Consider the following 24,254-nt stretch of genomic DNA (forward strand, 5'->3'; position numbering starts at 1 on the left):
CTCCTCACGTACAAAATGAAAAGGATTGGATCACATAATCTCTCAGATCCCTTCAAGTCCCCATACTTTATGACTTGACATTGACTCCTCTGGTGCTGAAGGTCTAGGAGACAGACCCTGGTTACATGGTCAGCACTCCTGTAGCACAGTGGAGTCCAGGAAACCTAAAGGAGAAATGGAAGTCTTGACAAGCAGTGCCCATCACTGGAGCACTTGACTACCTGCATGCCAACGTGACCCAAAAGTCACACAGAACAAAAATAATTTTCACATCCTTGATGTGGTATGCTGAATGATGCCTCTCCAGAGATGCCCACATTCTAATCCCTGGAAGCTGGGAATATGTTATGTTATGGTGGCAAAGGGGACTTTGTAGATGAGCTTAGAGATTTTGAGATTAGATTCTCCTGGATTTATCTGGGTGGGCCCAATGCAATCACAAGGGTCTTTATAACAGGGAAGTAAGATGGTCAGAGAGGGATTTGCAGACACTCCATGCTGGCTTTGAACATGGAGAAAGGGGTCACAAGCCAAGGAATGTGGGCAACCGCTAGAAACTGGAAAAATCAAGACAACAGATTCTCCTCTAGAGTTTCCAGAAGAAACAAAGCCCTGCAGACACATTTTCGACCTCTAACACCCATAATGGTAAGATAAATTTGCTTAAAAAAATTTTAGAGGGGTGCCTGGGTGGCTCAGTTGGTTAAGTGACCGACTTCGGCTCAGGTCATGACCTCACAGTTGGTGAGTTTGAGCTCTGCGTCGGGCTATGTGCTGACAGCTCAGAGCCTGGAGCCTGCTTCGGATTCTGTGTCTCCCCCTCTCCCTAGCCCTCCCCTGCTCACACTCTGTGTCTCTCGGTCTCTCAATAATAAATAAATGTTAAAAAAAAAATTTTAGAGATAAGTGACCTGTAACATATTCATTGTAGGTGTGAAACATAATTATTTGATATTTGTGTGTATTACAAAACGATCACCACCATACATGTACCTTAACATCCAACACTATACACAGTTACAGAACATCTGCTTTCTTTTTACATGATTTGTTATAGTATTTGTCATGGGAAACAAATACATTTGATCATGCACAGGATGATATGGTGTCTCCCCTCCACCCAAGGTTTACACACCCAACACTTGGTTTACACGAATCTGATTTCAAGAGAGGTATCTCAGTGTCCTATTATGTCCCTTTCATCCTGACAATTTCTCAGTCATGATTTCCCTTGAAACACACAGATGGCCTATAGACATGTGATCACATCTTTCCAGCCTACACCTCCCACTCAAGCCTCTATCCATTCAAGATAAAAGTTTATTCTTTGCTTATCCCTCACACCTAAAGACAAAGTGATAGCCTGATTTTTATCAGTTTATAAGACATCAGACTGAGGGGTCAATGGATCTGAGGACCTCGCTTGATCCTCTGAATACGAGGTTGGCTTCCTTGTTAATAACATTCTTTCCTGCAACTGAAATAGAAGCTTCAGTGGTGAATGCCCCATAATTTACTTATGAGAAAGCCTTTGCAATCAATCAACTGGGGGCATATGGAAGATGTGGCAGGGAAGAGACGGAATTTATTACATTAGCAGAGGAGGGATAGGATGTTTTGTCCTGCTGGCACTCAGTTACAAGATTTTCAGAAGTTCCTGTGAGAACATTTTATAAGTGAGATGGCCACTGCTGTCTTCCCCAGTATACTGATGAGGAGTCTGAGGCCCCATAGCTCATAGGTGGCGGGGGGGAGGCTTGTGGTGTGATGTACTATGTGATCTTCTCTCCATAACAAATGCCAGGCCCTGGGGGAGCCATAGAAGCAGACAAGAAGCTGAGCCAGCGTGATGATACGACAGACTCCTTGGCACAGCTGTATGAGACACAAGACTTGGGAGTCTCTGAAAGAAGCATAAGAGTGAAGAAATAGAAGGAAATGGGATGGTTGATGACTGACCTCTTGAGTTTCCAAAGCAACTCTGAGTCTGACTCAGGACTTTGGACAGAAAGAAAAATTTTGTTAGATAACAATGGGAAAGTCCGGAGCCCTGAATGTTGCACGCTATGTCCACAGGCAGTCATCTTTTTTTGTTTGTTTTAATTTTCTTCAGTAGAGGACTCCATGTGCTGATACTTTTCTGGCTAAAACTGAATGCTGGAGACATGGGAAACACCCACATCCTTGGGGAGATCGGGGGCCACTGCAGCACTGACTGATTGTCCAGAAGAGTAAACATTCTCTAAGGCACCAACTCATATTTCTGAAGGTCCTAGAACTAAAGGCACTAGAGGTGGCTGTACTCGCTGGTGGACACGTTTCTATCTTGCATATTTCATTGATCTTTGCAGACCACCACTGGTAAGTCATGCTGTAACCTCTTTTGGTGGCACCTCAAATCTTAACACTCCAATTAACAGGACAGATCCAGAAAGGCAGCCCCATAATCTATCCTTCCCATAACTTGGTGGTGTGAGTGTATTTTCTACCTTCTCTTGCCCACAGACAGTGAATAAAGTCAAGAGATCTGCCATCAGAAATTATTGTGTAGAAAGGAACTTCCAAACAGAGTCATAACTAGAAATTTTGGTGCCAGGGCAAGCACAAAATATGCCCTCAAATTAACTTTGGAATTCATGTCTTGGCTCCTATATTGGTGTTATTGATAATACTTACCATCTGGTGGTTTCCTGTTTCAACTAATTATTCTTGCTAACTAGGTATTAAGCTCAGTGATCCTACATGCATGTGCTGTTGGATTAATTGCACAATCATTTTTAAAATCGACACACTGCCGGTCGCCTGGGTGGCTCAGTCAGTTGAGCGTCCGACTTCGGCTCAGGTCATGTTCTCGCAGTGTGTGAGTTCGAGCCCCACGTCAGGCTCTGTGTTGACAGCTCAGAGCCTGGAGCCTGCTTCAGATTCTGTGTCTCCCTCTCTCTGCCCTTTCTCTGCTCATGCTCTGTCTCTCTCTGTCTCAAAAATAAATAAAAACATTTTTTAAAAATTTAAAAAAAATTGACACACTGTAGATTTCAGAGCCCTGGGGCAATAGCATAGTGGCCAGGTAGAGTTACAGCTCTGATTATGCAGAGAGAAGAGACAGCAAGAAGCAGTAGTCAGTGACGGTAGGAATGGGAAGCATAGAGGACTCTTTAATTTGATAAATATTTACCGATCAATTCCTACATGTCAGGTACAGTGGAGGTGATGCGGATACATCAGTGAGTAATTTAGATGTTCACGCAGTTACTTCCAGTATGCGTGAAGAAATCACAAAAATAGGCATTTGTCATATAATATAGTAGGTCTGAAATATTAATAATTACAGGATGATATATGGAGTTCAAAAGGAAGGTACCCACCCCAATGATGGTCACAAAAGGCTGTCAAAGCAAGTATGACTAAGCCAAAATCTGAACGGTGGGGAATCAACCAGAACAGCTGGGAGATTGGAGGTTTCTGTTGCTTGAGATCCAGAGTCCTGAAGAACACAGAATCTCCCCCAGAAAAGCCTAAGGGCAGTGGATGAACAGCTTTTCATTTTAGGAAAGTCAAAGTGGCTTCAGTTTGGAAAATAAGTGGAACTAGAGGCTAGGAGAGCATTTAGGCTTTTGCTGCAAGCCAGGTGAGAGATGATGGTGTACCTACAATAGGTAAGTGGCAGCGGGCATCTAAGAAGAAGTATTTCTTGCACTTACTAAGTGCAGGAAGCCTTCCAGGTTCCAGGGATACACCAGTGGACAAGTTCCTGCTTTTAGACAGCTTACCTTGTAGTGGATCTTACGTTGTAGTGGAACAAGCAATAAATAACCTAATGTCTCATAACTTGATGACAAGCAAATACCGTGGAAATAAAGTTAGATGGATTAAGGTGATGATACATGCTCTATTTTATTTTATTTTTTTAATTTTTTTTAACGTTTATTTATTTTTGAGACAGAGAGAGACAGAGCATGAACGGGGGAGGGGCAGAGAGAGGGAGACACAGAATCTGAAACAGGCTCCAGGCTCTGAGCTGTCAGCACAGAGCCCGATGCGGGGCTCAAACTCATGGACCGCAAGATCATGACCTGAGCCGAAGTTCGACCGCTCAACCGACTGAGCCACCCAGGTGCCCCTACATGCTCTATTTTATACAGGATGGGTAGAGCAAGCCATCTCTAAGTGGAGACCTGAAAGAGATAGAAGGTAAGTCATCTACGACGTGGAAGGTGAGCATTTATAGGCAGCAGGAACCTCAATGTTCTCCTCTGGATATATTAAGCTTGAGATGCTGATTAGACACCCCTATGGAGATGCTCACATGCGGTCAAATATGCAAGTCTGAACTCAAGAGAGAGGTCTGGCTGGAGAGAGAGAAATTTGAGGTTCATCAGCAAAAATACGTTATTAAATACCTTTGACCTGGACGAGACCACTTGAGGAATGAGTGTAGGTCTGAACCCTGGGACCCTGGGAAATTTCGTGGTAGAAGAGAAGAGAAAGAATGGCCCAACTTCTGCAATGGAGAAGTCCACTTAATAGAGGCTGGAAGAGATGTTCCAAAAGAGCCCTTCCACAGAATCTGCCACAGTGACGGAGGTGGTCTGTAGAAAAAGACAGTGGGAAGGAAGGCCAAGAGAGAGTCCAGCTTATTGAATTTTCAGTTGCATTCACCTATGAAAATGGCACTAGGTATTTGGGCATATGGATTTGAAGCTCAAGGGGGAAATAATAGCTGGGGATAGATTCGTGCACCTAGCATCTAGGTCAAAAAAATAAGGTCAGTATAAAGAATGAGAAAAGAGAAGAGAACTTTTAGAAAGACATTCATCAAATGTGGTTCAGCAGGAAATGAGAAAGCAATGTATAAAGGCTCAAGACTATGTTCAGGTTATTGCAGAAAAGGAACACATGTTAGGACTTAGCATATGAAAAGTGGCTAAGCTTCAACCCTGGGGTGAAGTGGAATAAGGTCTATGTCACAAGAAGAGCAGAGTCTCTGAAGCTAAAAAATACCAAGGCTCTAAGTTTCAGTTCTACCATTCACTAATCGCGTGACCCTGAACAGTTTACCCAACTTTCTGAACTTCAATTCCCTTCTTTGTAAAACAAAGTCAATGGCATCTACTTTACTGGATCTTACAGAGGATCTGGTACATGATCGATGCTCACTACCTACTCCGTTCTCTCTGCCCTGAAAGTTTTCATCAAGAAGGGCAGGGCAGGATAAGTAGCAATACTAAAAATGGGAGTGTCTGGAGGGGCAGCTCGTGGCTCAGTCGGTTAAGTGTCCGACTTTGGCTCAGGGCATGATCTCACAGTTCCTGAGTTTGAGCCCTGCATCGACTTCTATGCTGTCAGGACTGAGCCTGCTTTAGATCCTGTATTCCCCACCGACCCACTCTCAAAAATGAATAAACATTTAAAAAAATTAAAAACTAAAGATCACCATTTAATTCCATGATGAGGAGGGATCACGGAAGAAGAAAGGGCCATGGTACAAAGAGAGAAACAGATCCATGAAAGGGGAATGCAAGACAAAACAGCTGTAGAGAAAAGGAGCAGAGCAGTGGCTTGGGAAAACACACTGGTACGGAAGAGTCACATGATCTCTGGCAAGGACTTGATGTCACACCCTCCCTTCCACCATCCAGAAAAGACAGGACTGTTTTATAGTCCCTGAGAGTCTCACAAGCACCCACTGCTGATGGTTCCCAATGGGTGTGGGGGTGGAGGAAAGCAATCCAAGAACTTGGAGAAAAAAAATTATACCTTGTTTCCTTTATTTTCACTCATCTGTAACTGAAATTGAGCACTTCCTTCTATAATGAATAAAACCAGCATGTCACGATAGTAATAGAGGTAGCTGTGACTTTGTTATCAAAAAAGTAAGATATTTTTATATCATATTTTTGTTTTACAGACAAAAACTTTTGTTATGCAGACTATCTCCAGATATCACTTATGCTCATCAACGCTTAGAAATTAGAGTAGTCATCATATCCAGCACTAATAATAAAGAAGCACATGTATTATCATTTATTAGGGTATTTCATATTTCAATATTCCTTTGTAATCCTACATATTTTATTTGAAGCATTTGGAAAGAGTATTCTGAAAAAGGGTCTATCTGTGTTATCTGTTCCTATGTAACAAATCACCACAAAACTTCATGGCTTAAAACAACGATCCTCTGATTATTATTATTATCTCTCATGGTTCTGGGGCTGACAGCTCCACTGAGGAATTCCTGCTTGCGGTCTCATGGAAATACAGAGTAGCTGGGACTGGAATGATCCATTTACGTGTTTAGCACCTAGGCTGGGAGGACCTGAACAGCCAGGGGCTAGGACAGGGCAGAGCTCATTCAGAATCTCTAATTTTTTTTTTAACTTTTTGAATTTTTGTTCATTTTTTTCATCATGATAAATGTACTCTTTAATTCCCCACGCCACCCCTGCCCCGAATCTCTTTCAGAGAATTTCCATGTGGTTGAACATGGCAGCTTCAGGGTTGCCCAACTTCCGACAATGGCAGCTCAGAGTGTCAAGAGACAAAGCCAGACAGAAGCTGTACCATCTTTTATTGCTTATCTGCAAAGTCCTGTGGCACTTCACCCTCCTCTATGAGTTGAGGCAGCCACGAAGACCCACGCAGGTTCATGGGGAGAGTCCACAGACTCCACCACTTGGTGGGAAAGAAATAAGCTTTTGGGAAAAAATGAGACCCAAGATATGGTTGAGGCCATTTTTGTAAAACATAGTCTACCACAGGACCCATAAATTTCACCAGCCTATCAAATGGGTTCGTTGCACTGGGGGAACAAAAAAAAGTGCTAAGAATCCCCTTCTAGAACCTCATCACAACCGAAGTTCACTCACGTTACATAACTCACCTTAAGATACAAATCATTTCTTCTGGATCCTGTCTGCTGATCACATCTAGTCTACTGTCTGGTTCATTTGTTCATTTTCTGTGTTGATCGTTTCTTTGAAACTATCTCTTCCAATGACCCCCACCTCCAAAACATAACACAAGCGTACACGCGAACACACACACACACACACACACACACACACACACACACACTCAGACACATACTCTTCTAGATTTCATTTTCTGGGCATAAATCCCCCATCAGAACCCCAATGAGCCTGTTTGAAAGTCATCAGAGGGACAACTGGGTGGCTCAGTCAGTTAAGTGTCTGGCTCTTGATTTCGGCTCAGGTCATGATCTCCCAGTTTGTGAGTTTCAGCCCTGCATCAGGCTCTGTGGCAGAGCCTGCTTGGGATTCTCCCTCTCTCTCTCTCTCTCTCTCTCTCTGCCCCTGCCCCGCTTGTGCATGCGTACTCTCTCTCAAAATAAATAAAGCTTAAAAAAAGAAAAGAAAAGAAAGTCACCAGAGAATCCTATTCTCTATCTTTCTGAATTATATTTGTCTAAGCAACTGAACGTCCCTGGTGAAAACAGTGTTAACAAACCCTTCGGCCCTTGGCTGTCAAGCCTGTAGCCAGGCCTCAGCGCACCAGAGCCTCCCTGCGGCTGCGCTGCCCTGGACGCCTCTGCCATCTGGTGGCCAACAGTGGTATAACCGCGCCCTGCTAGTCCAGCCAACCAGCCTCCTGCACTCCTTTCTCCTCATCATCCATCAAGCCAAAATGCCCTAGCTGTAATCTCTAGTTTCCAGTGTCCTGCACCAACGAATGCAGAGGCAAGAGCCTTGCGTTACCAAAACACATGTGATCCTGTGGCTAGTAAATGCGCCAAAACCTGGAACAGTGCCTGTGCAGGTGATGTGACGTCCAATAAATACTTGGGGATGAAAAAGAGAAGAGGAAAGGTAATGCTTGGAGCATAATGAATCAATTGGTCCAATGGGTTATGTAACTCTGAAGTTCAAAAAACAAGTGAGAATCTTCTACACATTGCTGAAGACCACAGGTGGATTCCATCCTAGCTGCCCAACTGGCCAGCTGTGGGCAAGTTATCTAACTTCTCTGATCCTTGGTGTCCTCGTCGACAATGTGATTATAACATTTACCCGGTACAGTTATTCTGGAAAGTAAATGAAATACCTTATTAAAAACACCTAGCCTAGCGACTAGCAGGGAGAAAGTGCCCCGTCACTGCTTTAATTAATGTTACTATAAAGATGGTTCAAAATGTCAGAATCTTTTTTGTTAAGACTAGGCAAACACTCATGTGCTTCTGGTAAGAAAGCAATGCTAGAAATTTAGAGGGGGGTTAGATATGCAGGAAAACCTGAGAAGTTGGGACTAGGACTTTTTACTCATGGAGAAACCATTTACAACCTTTTTTTTTTTAAATAAAGGCTCTCTCATGAAAAATGGTAATGGGTCACTGTCCCACCTCATGTCCACTAAAGGAAGAACTGGAGGGAATGAGGCCAAATGGTTTGTTAGTGATTATGCTGAAACCAGAAATACCTCAAAGAATTTTATAAATCCTCTTTATGATTCTACTCTCAAAAGAATTGTATTTCTCCTTAAATAGAATCAAGTCCCAGCTATAGACTGGCAGAATACGGTCTGAAGTGTCACCTCCAAAGTGGAAGAGGCCTAATGTAATCAACCTGCCACCAAGCAGCTGGCTGATGTCCTTCAGACAGCATACCCTATTGAGGGTGCGATTTCCTTCTCTGACGCTAACATGCTGGAAATTCAGCATTGGCAGTAGCCAGTAGCCAACAGGTTGCCTTATGAGAGGCAGCCCATTCTTTTGGGAAAAGGCAGAGCCTCCATTCCTACCAGTGTGGCCAACTCCTTGCTCAAGCAATGGGTGGCCAAGGAGAGATATTGGCTGCTATTCACTGAGTAGGTCATCCTGTCCACCTGGTTATTGAGCATCCCCCTGGAGCAGATGCCCTTGTGCCCACTCCTATAGGTCCACCTTCATGTCTCCAACCTTCCAATCTTGCTAGTTTCATGTCCCTGACTAACTAACCAAGCCATCTGTCCCTGCCTGGAAACCTATGTGTATCCATATCCCTGCCCACTTCTCCTCCCCTACAAAGCAAACAACCAAGTGTACCAGTTGTATCTCTGTCCACTGGGAGAATTCCCTTCAGCCTGTCCTTGAAAGTCAATATTGAATGACTATAGTGTGACAACTGTCCATCTTCTTCTTCCTCCAATACACTGATGAACCAGACACAAGAATTTTCCTCTCCTACCACTGGATCATCTAGAGGCTACTGTGAGATCATGTGCATGAATTGAGGAAAAGGCACTAGTGTCACAAAGGTGACACTCTCTAGACCTGCTTGGACGTGACGTTTATGAACCATTTCATCATACGATGGATTGTGGCAGCTCCTGTGACTCAGTGGTCATGATGATGTCCAGCCCATGGTGAGCAACACTATTCTCATCACTATGATCAGTTACTCAGTCTCTACAGAACCTCTTTTCCTATGGTGAGTGGTTCTCTGCTACAGAAGGCATGATTATGTCCAGAACCCTGTAAATCTGTGCTGCAATTCTCTTAGTGGAGGAAGTCAGAGACTAAACACTAGATATACACATAGATACATCTAGCACAGATACATCCCAGCATGACTGGATCTGCTGGATCATTTAGCACAAGTTTGGGGCAGATTGCTGTATAACTTTAGCCTACGGTAAAGTCCTCCCTTGTTCTGCTCTCCACTCAAAACTGGTTATGTCCCAAATCCAAAGAGACCCAATAAGCAGTAAGCCTCCCTCTTAGTGGCTGAGGGCACAATGTGCTAGAATTTGATTTTCTACTGAAAGAAGATATCCCAGAAAACCCCAGGCAATTGGACCTCTAATAACTGTCCCAATATGGCAATCCTCTGAATATTTTTCATTTTATCTTTCATCCTTTGGAGAACATAACTCTAACTAAAGCATACACAGTATATGCTACTTTCTGTTCACCAGGTCAAATTAATATATCAATGCTATAATGGATCAACATGTTATGCTGCAAAATATCAAGAGGGTCAAGGTCCATGGAAATTATTTTGTGTCAGCTATCAGGAGAGTTAATATAACCTTAGTCCAAGCCAGTGAGTACATCACTGTCTGCTCCATGTTGTGAACACCTTGGACATCTGTTACTGACAGAATTGGGGGGAAAAAAGAAACTACATTCCCCATATGGGGAGCAGCCACTTATGGCATACTCCAATAGCCACATATGGAGTAGCAGATCTGTAACAAATAGATGCCACATATATTACAGCAGCTATCATTGGGGCTACCTTTGTTTAAGTTTATATAGCCAACCTTTATTGCAACCATTCATCTGGTTTTTGCAAAGGTTATGCAACTGAATTGCATAGGAATATAATGGGGAGCCTTTAACATTTTGAGCTCAGACCCTACGCCTATATGGACAGGGCTCACATGAAACTTCCCCAGTGTGGACTTCTACTGGGGGGAAGAACTACAGGAATATGTACTGTATTTACTTGCTGGAGGGTTGCAGAAGCCTACCTTCAGGGACCCACCCCCCCTTTCAGAAGGCTTTGTGTGTCAGAACTACTGAAATATGAAAACCGGAAGAGAAGTCATTTATAGTGGAAACTGACATCACTCTTTGGCTCATCAAGTCTTATTTTCTTTCTGGTTATAGTAATCAAGCATTCCCCAGTTGGTGACCCGTTTGTCTCAGCCTCGAGAACACCATAGTCTATTAACCATCACTGCAGATCCTTGCAGGTCAAGGCGCTCTGCCTGACACTCCTCTTGCTGGTCATTACAATAGCTATGTCTCCCTTGCGCCTGATGCTTACATGCTGCCACTGGTCTCTGTTATTCTGAAATCTTACTGCTCCCATCGACACCAGGAGGATCATTTCTGCAACGGCACCTACTACCATCAGTCCCAGCCTACAAAGGCAGCCACCACTGACACTTTCAGTGATTCTGGTGCCTCTTGCTAGTGCATTCCTCATCTCCTTTATAAAAGGGGTACCTTCTGAGCCCTCTTTGAGAATCTAGTCAGCAGGCAGCTTCCCCAATCTTATCTATTAAATCTATTCTAGCATGCCCACCTCTCTGAGCATAGGGACCCCGTCCTCCATATGCTTCTACATCATGTTTAAGCTTCACGCAGCCACCCAGAAGGATATTGGAACCAGCTGCATGTTTCTTTGCCAGGACATTTCATCCTGAGTCACGGGAGAGTGTTCCAGAATCATTTCACTGTCCCTAACGAGCTCTATATTCTGTTCCTCCACCTCCTCATCCACCTCAACACAGTCAAAATCCATTCCTGCACATGCTTCCTTGGTTCTACACAGTACAGACTATCCATGCCCTGAGATTATTTTGGTGAACATCTATTTCTATCACAGCAGGTATTAAACCTCCCCTCTTGGGTTATGCTGAGACTTGACCCTAGTTATTGGTCTGGAAGCAATGAGCTGGAAGGTGCGGATGAGAGTGTCAGAGAGTGTCAGATCTTGAGAATAAACATCATCTTGCAACACAGCCATCTTAGATAAGGCTTTGCATGGTCTCCAGGGAAGGGAGGCTGTTCTCTCTCCTCTAGCAAGGAGGACCACTGCTTCTGCCAGCTAGGTGGGTTCAGAGGAATACGGGGAGGGCTCCAAGGTTCTCAGACACATCCTTGCAAATTTATTTACCCTGGAACCCTGACTTTAGCATGGGAGACTGGTGGAAGCTGTGCATTCTAGTATTCTTTGCAGACCTGCCACCTTATTATTAAATTGAGAGCCTGCTTGTTAGCACAGGAGGCCCTGTAGCTACAAGAAACAAGGATCTCCACATATGCTGCCAAGCAAGCCTTCTGGCATTTACAGCCTCCCTTGAGTTAATAGTTGGCTGACTTGCATCTCTTCTTTTCCTTCAGGGATTCCAAGGCAGACATCCAGCCAACTCCACCATCTTTAAAATTACCACTGCCCCATACCACTCAAGTTCTGGGCCTCTGACCAACTCAGTGCTTTCCCTTTCGTTTATACCTCATCCCAACGCATACACCAAGAACCTTAGCAATTGTGACGCTATAGCATTGCAAAGGATTAACACCACCCCACTTACCACTAGCCATGACATCAGTAGGTAAGACATTTCAAGAGGCCCATTACAATGGTCTGCTTTCTAGAGCCAGATCTGGTACCAAATGTCTTCATTCAGATTTTCCCTAAAGCAGAACTTGACACTAGCACTTGGACTGAGGACAGGTTGTTTATTTGTGAGATGATTCTGGGAAACAGGAGTGGGGGAAAGTGAATCAGGGAAGGAAGAAAAGCCAATATTAAGAGTGCGTTGTCAAGGTCACTCCTAACTTGACCCCTGGTACCTCCTGAAAAGTAGAGTTGTCCATCTGAAGGATGGAGGCCTGGAACATTTATTCCCATTGGTTGAGGGCTGTTCCTGAAGCCATTAACTCCCCTCACTTCCAGGCTGCACTTGGCAGGGTTACCCTTGGATGTTAATTAAAGTAATAATCTATAGAATAGTATAACTTCATGAATTCTGAGCCCTGTGGACAAAAATCCTTTCTTTAACAGAAAAGACCCTTATAATCACAGGCTGATAATGTTCATACAGTTTTGGTTTTTGTTATAACTGACTCATGGCAACACTACCTATTTACTACATGGATTCATTGAAATAGATTGTTTTAAAGCTCTATTTCAGTTCTTTTCATAAGACTGGAAAGCCCTAGGAAAATAAGCAGTGGAAACTTTGAAGGAATTCTTAACAAGATTAAATATAGATAACCAATTTGACTAAGATTTCAGTAGGTCTATTATACCGTAAACTTACTGTCTAAAATGTTAATTATCTTGGCACTGACCTTTAGATTTCAAAAGGTTGTTCCTTGTACAAATTTCATGGTGATTAAATGCTATAAAACTCCAACGTGAGAACATAATAGTCATTATAAATAGTCCCTTCAACATCAAACACACACAAACACATATATATGCACAATTACATTTGGTAATACATTTGGAAGAATTTGACTGTTAGGAAATAATCATAAGAGATATTTAAGATTAATGAGGAATATGGAAAAATATTCAGAGAAATAAGACCTGAAGAACTTGTGTACGTGCATGACCCTGGACTTCTCTTGGCCAAAAACCAAAGTCCCCACAAGTCTCCTCTTGGGAGATATGAAAGATAATGAGTATCGAATGGGTCAGATCATTGAGGAAACATGAAAAAAAGAAGACTGACTAGCAGGTCTGGTGCAATGCGCACAGAATGAGCTTCCCCCGAAGTCATTTCATGCACCTGTCTAGTTCCCTGGTGGTTGTTACTTTATCTACCTCTGCCTTGTAGGAGAAGTTGTGGCTTTGGGCTTTAAAATCACATTCTCAGTCATCACTTCTGGGAGGGTCCTGCCCCTTAGGCCTTACGACCCAACTCCCCTCTGAGCAAGACTCCAGAGCTACTTTCTTTCAATCCAAGCGTCTCAGTGGATTAATAACAAGAACACCTGAAACGCTCAGTTCTGAGCACCGCACTTCTTCAGATTGGAAAGAGCAGCTACTCAGTCCAGTCTGAGAGGGCTCCTCCTTGGGGATACTAAGAGGTAGTAGAATGTAAAGCAAAAAGCATGGATTTAGGCATCAGGCACATCTGGATTTGAGTCCCAGCTCACTGAACAACATCGGGGAAATTACTCAGATTCTCCGCACTTCTCTTATCTATCAAAGGAGGAGGCTAATAATGGCCATCTTTCAGGGTCATGTCATAAATAATTTGTGTAGAGTTTCCATACATATTGTCCACTCAATAAATAGCAGCGTGTCATGGTTAAAAAGTGTGGGCTCTTGAGTTCTTGCCACTTACTTGTTGAGTGATCTTGGGCAAATTATTAACCTCTCCATGCCTCAGTTTCATCATCTGCAACATTTGGATAATGACGATACCTTCTTCGCTGGCTTGCTGTGAAGAGAAAAAACATTACTGCTCTTAGTACACTGACCTCTTCCTATTCATCAAACATGCCAGGCTTATTAGTATCTCAGGAACTCTGTTCCTGCCCTTTCCCCTGCCTGTAATTGGTGTGTGTGTGTGTGTGTGTGTGTGTGTGTGTGTGTGTGTAAGCATTTAGAGCAGTGCCTGGCACCTAGTAAGTGTTCCATAAAATTGAGCTACTGCAATGTCACTATTACTCTTTAATTCTACGGAACTCTGAAAATCCTGAGGTCAGCCTCTCTGGAACTACTTCCTCTATCTCCCAGAAATTGTTAACCTCTTCCAAAGCAAGGTGCCCTTCTGCTTCATATACTAGCCCACTAAGAAAAACATATTCCCGGGGTGCCTGGGTGGCTCAGTCAGTCGGGCGTCCAACTCTTGATTTCAGCTGAGGTCATGATTTCATGGTTTGTGAGTTTGAGCCCTGCATCAGGCTCTGCACTGAAGGTGCAGAACCTGCTTGGGATTCTCTCTCCCTTTCTCTCTAACCTTCAACTTCTCATGTTCTATCTTTCTCTCTCAAATTAATAATAATAATAATAATAATAAGCCTAAAAAAATAAAAGAAAAATTTATTTAAAAAAGAAAAAGAAACATTCCCAGGTGTGCCTGGCTGGCTCAGTCAGAAGAGTGTGTGACTCACAGGTTCAAATCACACGTTGGGTATAGAGTTTACTAAAAAAAATAAATACACTTAAAAACAAAGAAATACATTCCTCCTCAAAAAATTAAAAATAGAATTACCATATGATCCAGTAATCCCACTACTGGGTATTTTGAAAAAAATAAACCAAATTGATAAACCTCTAGCCAGGCTTCTCAAAAAGAAAAGGGAGAGGAGCCAAATAGACAAAATCATGAATGCAAATGGAATTATTACAGCCAATCCCTCAGAAATACAAGCAATTATCAGGGAATACTATGAAAAATTATATGCCAACAAATTGGACAACCTCGAAGAAATGGACAAATTCCTAAGCACCCACACACTCCCAAAACTCAAACAGGAAGAAAGAGAAAATTTGAACAGACCCATAACCAGCGAAGAAATTGAATCAGTTATCAAAAATCTCCCAACAAATAAGAGTCTAGGACCAGATGGCTTCCCTGGGGAATTCTCCCAGCCATTTAAAGCAGAGATAATACCTATCCTTCTCACGCTGTTCCAAAGAATAGAAAGGGAAGGAAAACTTCCAGACTCATTCTATGAAACCAGCATTACTTTGGTTCCCAAACCAGACAGAGACCCAGCAAAAAAGAGAACTAGAGGCCAATATCCCTGATGAATATGAATGCAAAAATTCTCAAAAAGATACTAGCAAATCGAATTCAACAGCATATAAAAAGAATTATTCACCATGATCCAGTGGGATTCATTCCTGGGCTGAAGGGCTGGTTCAATATTTGCAAATCAATCAGTGTGATACATCACATTAATAAAAGAAAAGATAAGAACCATATGATCCTGGCAATCGATGCAGAAAAAGCATCTGACAAAATTCAGCATCCTTTCTTAATAAAAACCCTCAAGAATGTTGGGATAGAAAGGAACATACTTAAACATCATAAAAGCCGTTTATGAAAAGCCCACAGCTAATATCATCCTCAATGGGGAAAAACTGAGAGCTTTCCCCCTGAGACCAGGAACACGACAGGGATGTCCACTCTCACCGCTGTTGTTTAATATAGTGTTGGAAGTTCTAGCATCAGCAATCAGACAACACAAAGAAATCAAAGGCATCAAAATCGGCAAAGATGAAGTCAAGCTCTCACTTTTTGCAGATGACATGATATTATACATGGAAAACCCGAAAGACTCCACCAAAATCTGCTAGAACTGATACATGAATTCAGCAAAGTCACAGGATGCAAAATGAATGCACAGGAATCAGTTGCATTCTTATACACTAATAATGAAGCAACAGAAAGACAAATAAAGAAACTGATTTCATTCACAATCTCACCAAGAATCATAAAATACCTAGGAATAAACCTAACCAAAGATGTAAAAGATCTGCATGCTGAAAACTATAGAAACCTTATGAAGGAAATGGAAGAAGATACAAAGAAATGGAAAAACATTCCGTACTCATGGATTGGAAGAATAAATATTGCTAAAATGTCAATACTACCCAAAGCTATCTACACATTCAATGCAATCCCAATCAAAACTGCACCAGCATTCTTCTCAAAACTAGAACAAGCAATCCTAAAATTCATATGGAACCACAAAAGGCCCTGAATAGCCAAAGTAATTTTGAAGAAGAAGACCAAAGCGGGAGGCATCACAATCCCGGACTTTAGCCTCTACTACAAAGCTGTAATCATCAAGACAGCATGGTATTGGCACAAAAACAGACACATAAACCAATGGAATAAAGACTCCAGAATTGGACCCACAACTGTATGGCCAACTCATCTTTGACAAAGCAGGAAAGAATATCCAATGGAAAAAAGACAGTCTCTTTAACAAATGGTGCTGGGATAACTAGACAGCAACATGCAGAAGAATGAAACTAAACCACTTTCTTACACCATTCACAAAAAATAAACTCAAAATTGCTGAAAACCCATCAAAACCCTAGAAGAGAAAGCAGGAAAAAACCTCTCTGACCTCAGCTGCAGCAATTTCTTACTTGACACATTTCCAAAGGCAAGGGAATTAAAAGCAAAAATGAACTATTGGGACCTCATCAAGAAAAAAGTTTCTGCACTGCAAAGGAAACAATCAACAAAACTAAAAGGCAACCGATGGAATGGGAAAAGATATTTGCAAATGACATATCAGATAAAGGGCTAGTATCCAAAATCTATAAAGAACTCACCAAACTCCACACCCAAAAAAACAAATAATCCAGTGAAGAAATGGGCAGAAGACATGAACAGACACTTCTCTAAAGAAGACATCCAGATGGCCAACAGGCACATGAAAAGATGCTCAACGTCTCTCCTCATCAGGGAAACAGAAATCGAAACCACACTGAGATTTCACCTCACACCAGTCAGAGTGGCTAAAATGAACAGATCGGGAGACTATAGATGCTGGCGAGGATGGGGAAAAACGGGAACCCTCTTGCACTGTTGGTGGTAATGCAAACTGGTGCAGCCACTCTGGAAAACAGTGTGGAGGTTCCTCAAAAAACTAAAAATAGATCTACCCTATGACCCAGCAATAGCACTGCTAGGAATTTACCCAAGGGATACAGGAGTGCTGATGCATAGGGGCACTTGTACCCCAATGTTTATAGCAGCACTTTCAATAATAGCCAAATTATGGAAAGAGCCTAAATGTCCATCAACTGATGAATGGATAAAGAAGATGTGGTTTATATACACAATGGAATACTACTTGGCAATGAGAAAGAATGAAATCTGGCCACTTGTAGCAACGTGGATGGAACTGGAGCGTGTTATGCTAAATAAAATAAGTCAGGTAGAGAAAGACAGATACCATATGTTTACACTCATATGTGGATCCTGAGAAACTCAACAGAAGACCAGGGGGGAGGAGAAGGGGGAAAGAAAAAAGTTACAGAGAGGGAAGGAGGCAAACCATAAGAGACTCTTAAATACTGAGAATAAAGTGAGGGTTGATGGGGGGTGGAGAGGGGAGGGGGAAGTGGTTGATGGGCATTGAGGAGGGCACCTGTTGGGATGAGCACTGGGTGTTGTATGGAAACCAATTTGACAATTTCATTTAGAAAATTTTAAAAATAAAAAATTAATTAACTTAAAAAAAACAAATGAAACACTAATTTGAAAAGATGTATGCACGCCTAAGTTTACTGCAACATTATTTACAATAACCAAAGTGCCCATCAATAGATGAATGGATAAAGAAGATGGGATACACACACACACACACACACACACACAATGGAATATTAGTCATAATAAAGAATGGAATCATACCATTTGCAACAACATGGATGGATCTGGTATAATGCTAGGTGAAATAAATCAAAGGAAAACAAATACCATATGATTTCACTCATATGTGGAATTTAAAGACAAAATAAAGTGGGGCGCCTGGATGGCTCAGCCGGTTGAGCCTCCAGCTTCAGCTCAGGTCATGATCTCACAATCTGGGAGTTCAAGCCCTGCGTCAGGCTCTGTGCTGACAGCTCAGAGTCTGGAGCCTGCTTTGGATTCTGTGTTTCCCTCTCTCTCTGCTCCTCTCCCGCTTGTGCTCTGTCTCTGTCTGTCTCTCTCAAAAATAAATAAACATTAAAAAAAATTTAAAAAAAAAAAACAAAAAAAAAGAGACCTGGTGATCTCTTGAGACGATTAAATGAGATAAGTAATATAATATAATTTGTGTATATGTAAATAATATGGGGTCACTCACCTGCTTAGTGGCTCCCCTTTGTCTCTAGAACAAAATTTAAACTCCTTAGCATGGGCTTTGCCTTCAGATCTCACCCCCACACCTCCCTTCCCCTCCCTCTGCTCCATGTACATTGGCCTCTTTCTATTCGTGAAACACCACGTTTACTCATAGTTCTGCAACTTTGCCCTGTTTTCCCCTGCTTGTAACGTTCCTCCTCCAGACCTTCCCAGACTGTGTGCTCTGTTGTGTGCGTCTGTCAAATATCCCTCTTGGAGGCTCACACAGCCGGCCTAGTCTGGGTTCCCTGCCCCCAATTGCTACCACATCACTCTCTGTTATTTTCCTCATGGTACTTATCATCATCTGAAATTATCTTGCTTTATTCACTTAACAGTTTTCTCTGACAGCAGGGGCCATGTCTGTTTGGTTGACAGCTCTCCCCACCCAGTGTCTACAGATGGCACCTGGCCTAAGAGAGATGCTCCTTAAATATTTCTGCATGAATACATACCGACATGCTCCACAAAGGTGTAGGGATGCAGGTGTCCTGGGGGAGGTACTGCAGTGACTGGCCATGGCCAAGAGAGCAGAGGAGCTCCACACATCCCAGAGTCCTTCTTTCTTAGGGACATTCTGAAGGAAGTATCACTTTAGAACACACCATGTGGCACGGTGTGGGGAAGTCCTTTTGTGAAGAGGAGGGCTGTGAGCCCCAGACAAAGGAGAGAGAGCCTCACAGCACCCATAAGAAGGCAACCATCACTGAGAGGGAAGCCAGACCCAGGAGACACCACGTGGAAGATGTCAAATACGGAGTCAAAGAAGAAGGAGCAAAAGGGCCTCGTGAACTGGATTTGGAGCCGAAGCGGCAACATGCCAGCGGGGCTGCTGTGGGGAATGGTCTGTCCCAGCAAAACAGGACCTTGTATGCAACTGTTAGGGCATTGTGATCATAAAAAGCAGATTGACTTTGGCTCTGCTCTAGCTCTGTTTCTCAGTTATGTGTCCTTACCAAAAGATCCGCTCTCACTTGGGCCTCCCTCCTGACTCTCCATGTTATCCCTACAGACTGTGGGAATTGGATCTTGCCACTGTAAATGGAGCATCAGAGAGAAAGTAGCTCAGTTGTTGCAAAAGTACTCTAAAAAGGCAACAAAGTAGGAAATATCCAGCAGAATGTAGAACCCAGTCTCCTAGATGACGTAAAACTCACTGTGCTTACCTTCAACTTCTGGGCCACTCACAATCTGGGTTTGGCTCCCACTCTTACAGTACCTGTGAGCCAGAAGCTTGATCCAAAGTCAATTCCACTTGTGGTTTGTGGCTGCTGGTCCCTCCACCAGTTTTCCTAGCCTCGGGGCCTTTTCCCTTCCTTCTTTTTACCTGAAACAGACTCTTCCCCAAGCTTCCCATGGCTTCTACTTATCCATGGCTTGCTCAAATGTTATCTCCTCAAAGAGACTGTCCTACTAGAAAATACTTTCCTTGATGGGGTGCCTGGGTTAAGCATCCGGCTCTTGATTTCAACTCAGGTCATGATCTCACGGTTCCTGAGTTCAAGCCCTGCATCGGGCTCTGTGCTGATAGCCCGGAGCCTACTTGGGATTCTCTCTCTCTCTCAAAATAAACAAATAAATAAACATTTTTTTAAAGAAGAAGGAAAAAAGAACGAAAGTAACTTCCCTGAGAGCAGGGATCTTGCCTGTCTTATTCACCCCCTATATCCTCTCGCTCCTAGAAAGTTACCTGCCCCATATGAGGTGCTCAATAAATATCAGTTTGCTCATGGAGTGGCATATGAGTTCAGTTTTTTTGCTATGTTTAGATTCACAATTCTGCCCTACCAAAGTCTCTACTACTTATATATTTTGTCAGTGATCAATTTAGCTTCAAGTTGACTTTGGAGTCAGCCAGATCTGGATTTTAATCTTTACTTTGACACTTCTTTGGGCAAATTATTTAACCCCTCTAATGCCTCTATTATTTTACAGATACTGACACTTTTCTCATCGGCTAATTTAAGAATTAAATAATGTATGTAAAAGGCTTAGCACACGCTAAGAACTCAATCAATGTAACCCATTAATATTATAGATTAATGTTATTATTGTTATTTGTGCTATTTTTACCATGTATGCCCTTTGGGAACAGTGTGACTTAGCAAACTTGCCCGCTGGTGGCCCTGCCTGATCAAGTGCATAGTCTATACTCTACAGTTCACCCCCAACGTGTTTATTGAACAGTCAAAATAACAGGTATAAGTAAGACCCGGGGAGGCCACAGATGCACAAGGGAGGGCATTTCACATTGAAAGGGACTGCATGGAGGAAGACAGGTGGGACATTCTAGGAACAGAAACTAGTTCTACATAACTAGACTATGGGTTACATTCATCCATTTATTCATTTGGAAACCATTTTCCAATCACCCGTTGTTAACCAGGCACTGTGCTAAATGCTGGCGGATAAAAAGGATCAGAATGTCTTCCCTGCCCTCCATCCTAGAGAGGGGACTCAGTTGCTAACTGACACACAGTGAGAGGTGTTGCTGTAGCAAGAGCTACGCGAGCACAGAGGAAAGGAAACAACACTCTTCTGCGTGAGGAAGAGAGGGAAAAGCTGAGAACGGAAAGGGACGCGTGGCAGAGGCACCGCAGACCAGCTGAGAGGGCTGTTTAAGCACAAGCACCGGAGGTAGACGAGTGATAGGAACGCCAGAACTGGAAAAAGTACCCGGAACAGTAAATACTCAAATTAAAATTCTTGAGAGCCTGGACTTCTATGAAGAGAAGAGCAATATCCATTAATTAAATCAATCCGGAGCCTCCAAAACTGACCATGGTAGAAGTCTCCGGGCGGGAAGGGACAGACGGGCTTGGAAACCCTGACTTTGTCCCCCTTTCCCCTGGAGAGGGATCCTTTTCCAAGGCTGCTGTGACCACAGGGCCTCCAGAGGGCGCTGTTCTCCCTCAGTTCTTAGGCGCAGTAGTGGGTCTCCACAGGAGCCAGCGTCAGAATGCCCCCAGAGGCTGGACACATCCCTGGGCCCCACCCTGAATTCCGGATTCAGTTTGTCTGGGTGGGATCTAAGAATGTGCATTACTGATGATTTCCCAGGTGGAGGCTGATGTTGCTGGTAGAGACCAACTTTGTGAGAACCACTGTGCACAAAGCATCCGAGACCCTTCTTTGTATGATCAGAAGTACAGAGAAAACAAAGCCGGAACATTGCAAGGAGGCCTTGCTTAAGGCTCTGGAGGAAAACAATCAAACAACAACAACAACAATAACAACAACAACAAACCACAGAGCTCCTCCCAGCCGTATATGCGGCTTATACTTTGTAGCTCTGAGTTTTGAGAACCCTCTGAGTTCTAGCTTTCTGGCTGAGAGTGGCCTCTCTTCCCCAGCTCCTTCCTTTAGGGCAGATGAACATCCCCTATAGAGAGAGTAACAAGTTTTATCCTCCCCCGGCCTTAGTAGGAATAAGACCAATGAGCAATAACACAGAGTACAACACAAGAAACACATTAATCTGATTAACTGAAATACATATGAAATAGAAAATCTTTATTTCCTTAATAACAGTGGCTTATTTATTGTAGAGCTCCTTCCAATTTCTAGAACAAAGCTTTGTCTCTGGTGTGTGCCTAACAAATGTCTGAAGTGAATGGAATTATGGCTCACAACATCTCTTCGTGCACAGAAATACAGTCTACTTTGCTAGTGTTACTCGTTCTTACCCAGCTATATTTAGCCCAAGAACTTTGAATCATTTATTATTTTTATCATTTATTGCAACAGCTTTCCAGATAGCACACAGGCTCAATAAATACGGGTGTATTCCTCTTTATCTCTGTACTATGTCTTTCTTGGATCATTATCTTAGAAACCTGTGCTTAATTACTAGTCTTGTATTTATTTGTGTCATGGCTTGTCATGACTTTGGGTTGTTTTTGAAGAAAAATATGCATCACATTTTTTTCCTTACAGATAATCAATCCCTAGCTACTCTTTGATGTCCTCTATGATCCTCTTGGGAACTAAAATTAACCGCCCCCAATTATGTTTCCCTTTTTATCTGTTCATTTGCAGTTGTGTGCCTCTTGCAGATAAAGGGCTGGTAAAGCTCTCTCATGTTTTCTTCCACAGAAATATTTCCAAAGACTTAGGGGGTCTTTAAAACATAGACTAGGAGCACCTTGGTGGCTCAGTCGGTTGAGTGTCTGACTGTTGATTGTGGCTCAGGTCATGATCTCCATGCTGAGTGTGGAGCCTGCTTAAGATTCTCTCTCTCTCTCTCTCTCTCTCTCTCTCTCTCTCTCTCTCTCTCAAACAACAAGAACAACAACAAAAACACAGACTACATCAAGAGTGGGGGCAATGAGAAGTCACAAGAAAGATGATCATAGCATCTAGACTCCCATTAAAGCATCTCTTTGGACATCACTGGGTTCCAAACGGAGGACAGGGTAGAGAATGGAATGGACAAAAGAGTAATAGAAAGGGTGCAGAACAGGCTCCACCAGGGGCAGCCACAGACCTACCAGTCTTCTTCCCTCCCCTGCCCTGTCAGGCCTCAGGCAAAAGCCTTGCAGGAGACCTTAAAAGAATGTGCCGGGGAGAAAGAGGAGTCAAAGCAAGTCTGAAGAGAAAGAACAAAAGGGAGTTATAAAGAGTGTGAGAGCCAGAGCAAATGAGAGAGAGGAAGATGGAGAGACCAAGAGAGAAAGACAGAGACAGAGAGACAGAGATGCAAAGCGACTCTTCCAGAAGGATAAATCACTCTTCCCACCAAGCTACACACACACTCCCAAAACACCTCACAGGTCCCCCAACCTGGAAGTACAAGCCTCAACAGGCTGAGTCACCACCCTAGCTCTAAATAAACTGCTTGACCTGGTTCTGAAAGGGATTACTTTTTGCCTTAGTCACTGTGGATTATTCCTTTGTACGTGCAGTGGCCACCTGTCTTATCTACCCAAGGTGACTAATGGATTAAAGTCATTTTCCTGACATCAACGTCATGCAACCATGTTTGTTTTTAAAAGACCAATCAGAGGCTGAATAAAAGAATATGGCCTCAGGATTCTCATCCAGATGCCAACAAACTGGAACTGGACCAGGTTAGGAAACAAAACAAAAACAAGAAAACAAACAAAAAAAAATCACAGTAAATTAAAATGTGGCAGCTGTTTGCCAACTCTCAGCCAAAAAGTAATCTTTCCTGAAAGAATGGCCTCCTGGAGAGCAAGTGTTACACTTGCATATCTTTGTGGAATGGAGGGATTTAAGAGCATTTGGACTGATGGTTCAGGGCTGAAGACAACTGGTTTACCACATTTGATCCCCATTAATGGCCCAGTGAGGGAAATGGATTCCATTTTACACATGAGGAAACCGAGGTTCAGATACACCAATGATCACACAGTAACAACCAGGAAGTAGAACCCAGTCCTCCTAACTAGGGCTCTAGGGCTCTAATAAGTATGTATGGGACCTCAAAACTCAAGACAAAGAAATATGTCCTTACTATAGTAGTCAACACTATTAAAAGTCCCCCAGGGGCGCCTGGGTGGCTCAGTTGGTTGAGCGACCGACTTCAGCTCAGGTCATGATCTCCTGGTTTATGAGTTCAAGCCCCACATTGGACTCTGTGCTTATGGCACAAAGCCTGCTTGGGATTCTGTCTCCCTCTCTCTGTCCCTCCCCGACTTGCTCTCTCTCTCTCTCTGTCTCTCAAAAATAAATAAAAATAAATTAAAAAAAAAAAGAATTAGGTGCTTAGTTCAAAACAATAGCAGTAAAAGCGAGTCTTTTTTATCCCTTTTCTCTTAATCTCCCTTCATAGAATGTGCTGTTTGTTAAGAATCAAGGACAGCTAGGGACGCCTGAATGGCTCAGTCAGTTAAGCGTCCGACTTCTGCTCAGGTCATGATCTCACGGTTTGTGGGTTTGAGCCCCGCATAGAGACACCTACTTCAGATTCT

The 24,254-nt window shown here is 42.9% G+C and overlaps 1 protein-coding gene across 1 annotated transcript in view; it reads right to left on the reverse strand.

Moving 5' to 3' along the window:
* Positions 1–9,982: 9,982 nt before the first annotated feature.
* CD4H9orf85 (chromosome D4 C9orf85 homolog) overlaps positions 9,983–24,254 on the reverse strand; it is a 108,371-nt gene continuing 94,099 nt past the window's right edge. The window contains exon 3 of the mRNA XM_027041041.2: positions 9,983–13,902. Within this exon, the coding sequence (XP_026896842.1) occupies positions 13,857–13,902 (46 nt within the window). The 3' untranslated portion in view covers positions 9,983–13,856. The remainder of the gene's footprint in view (positions 13,903–24,254) is intronic.

Source organism: Acinonyx jubatus, chromosome D4 (assembly GCF_027475565.1).
Source record: "Acinonyx jubatus isolate Ajub_Pintada_27869175 chromosome D4, VMU_Ajub_asm_v1.0, whole genome shotgun sequence".
Taxonomy (NCBI): Eukaryota; Metazoa; Chordata; class Mammalia; order Carnivora; family Felidae; genus Acinonyx; species Acinonyx jubatus.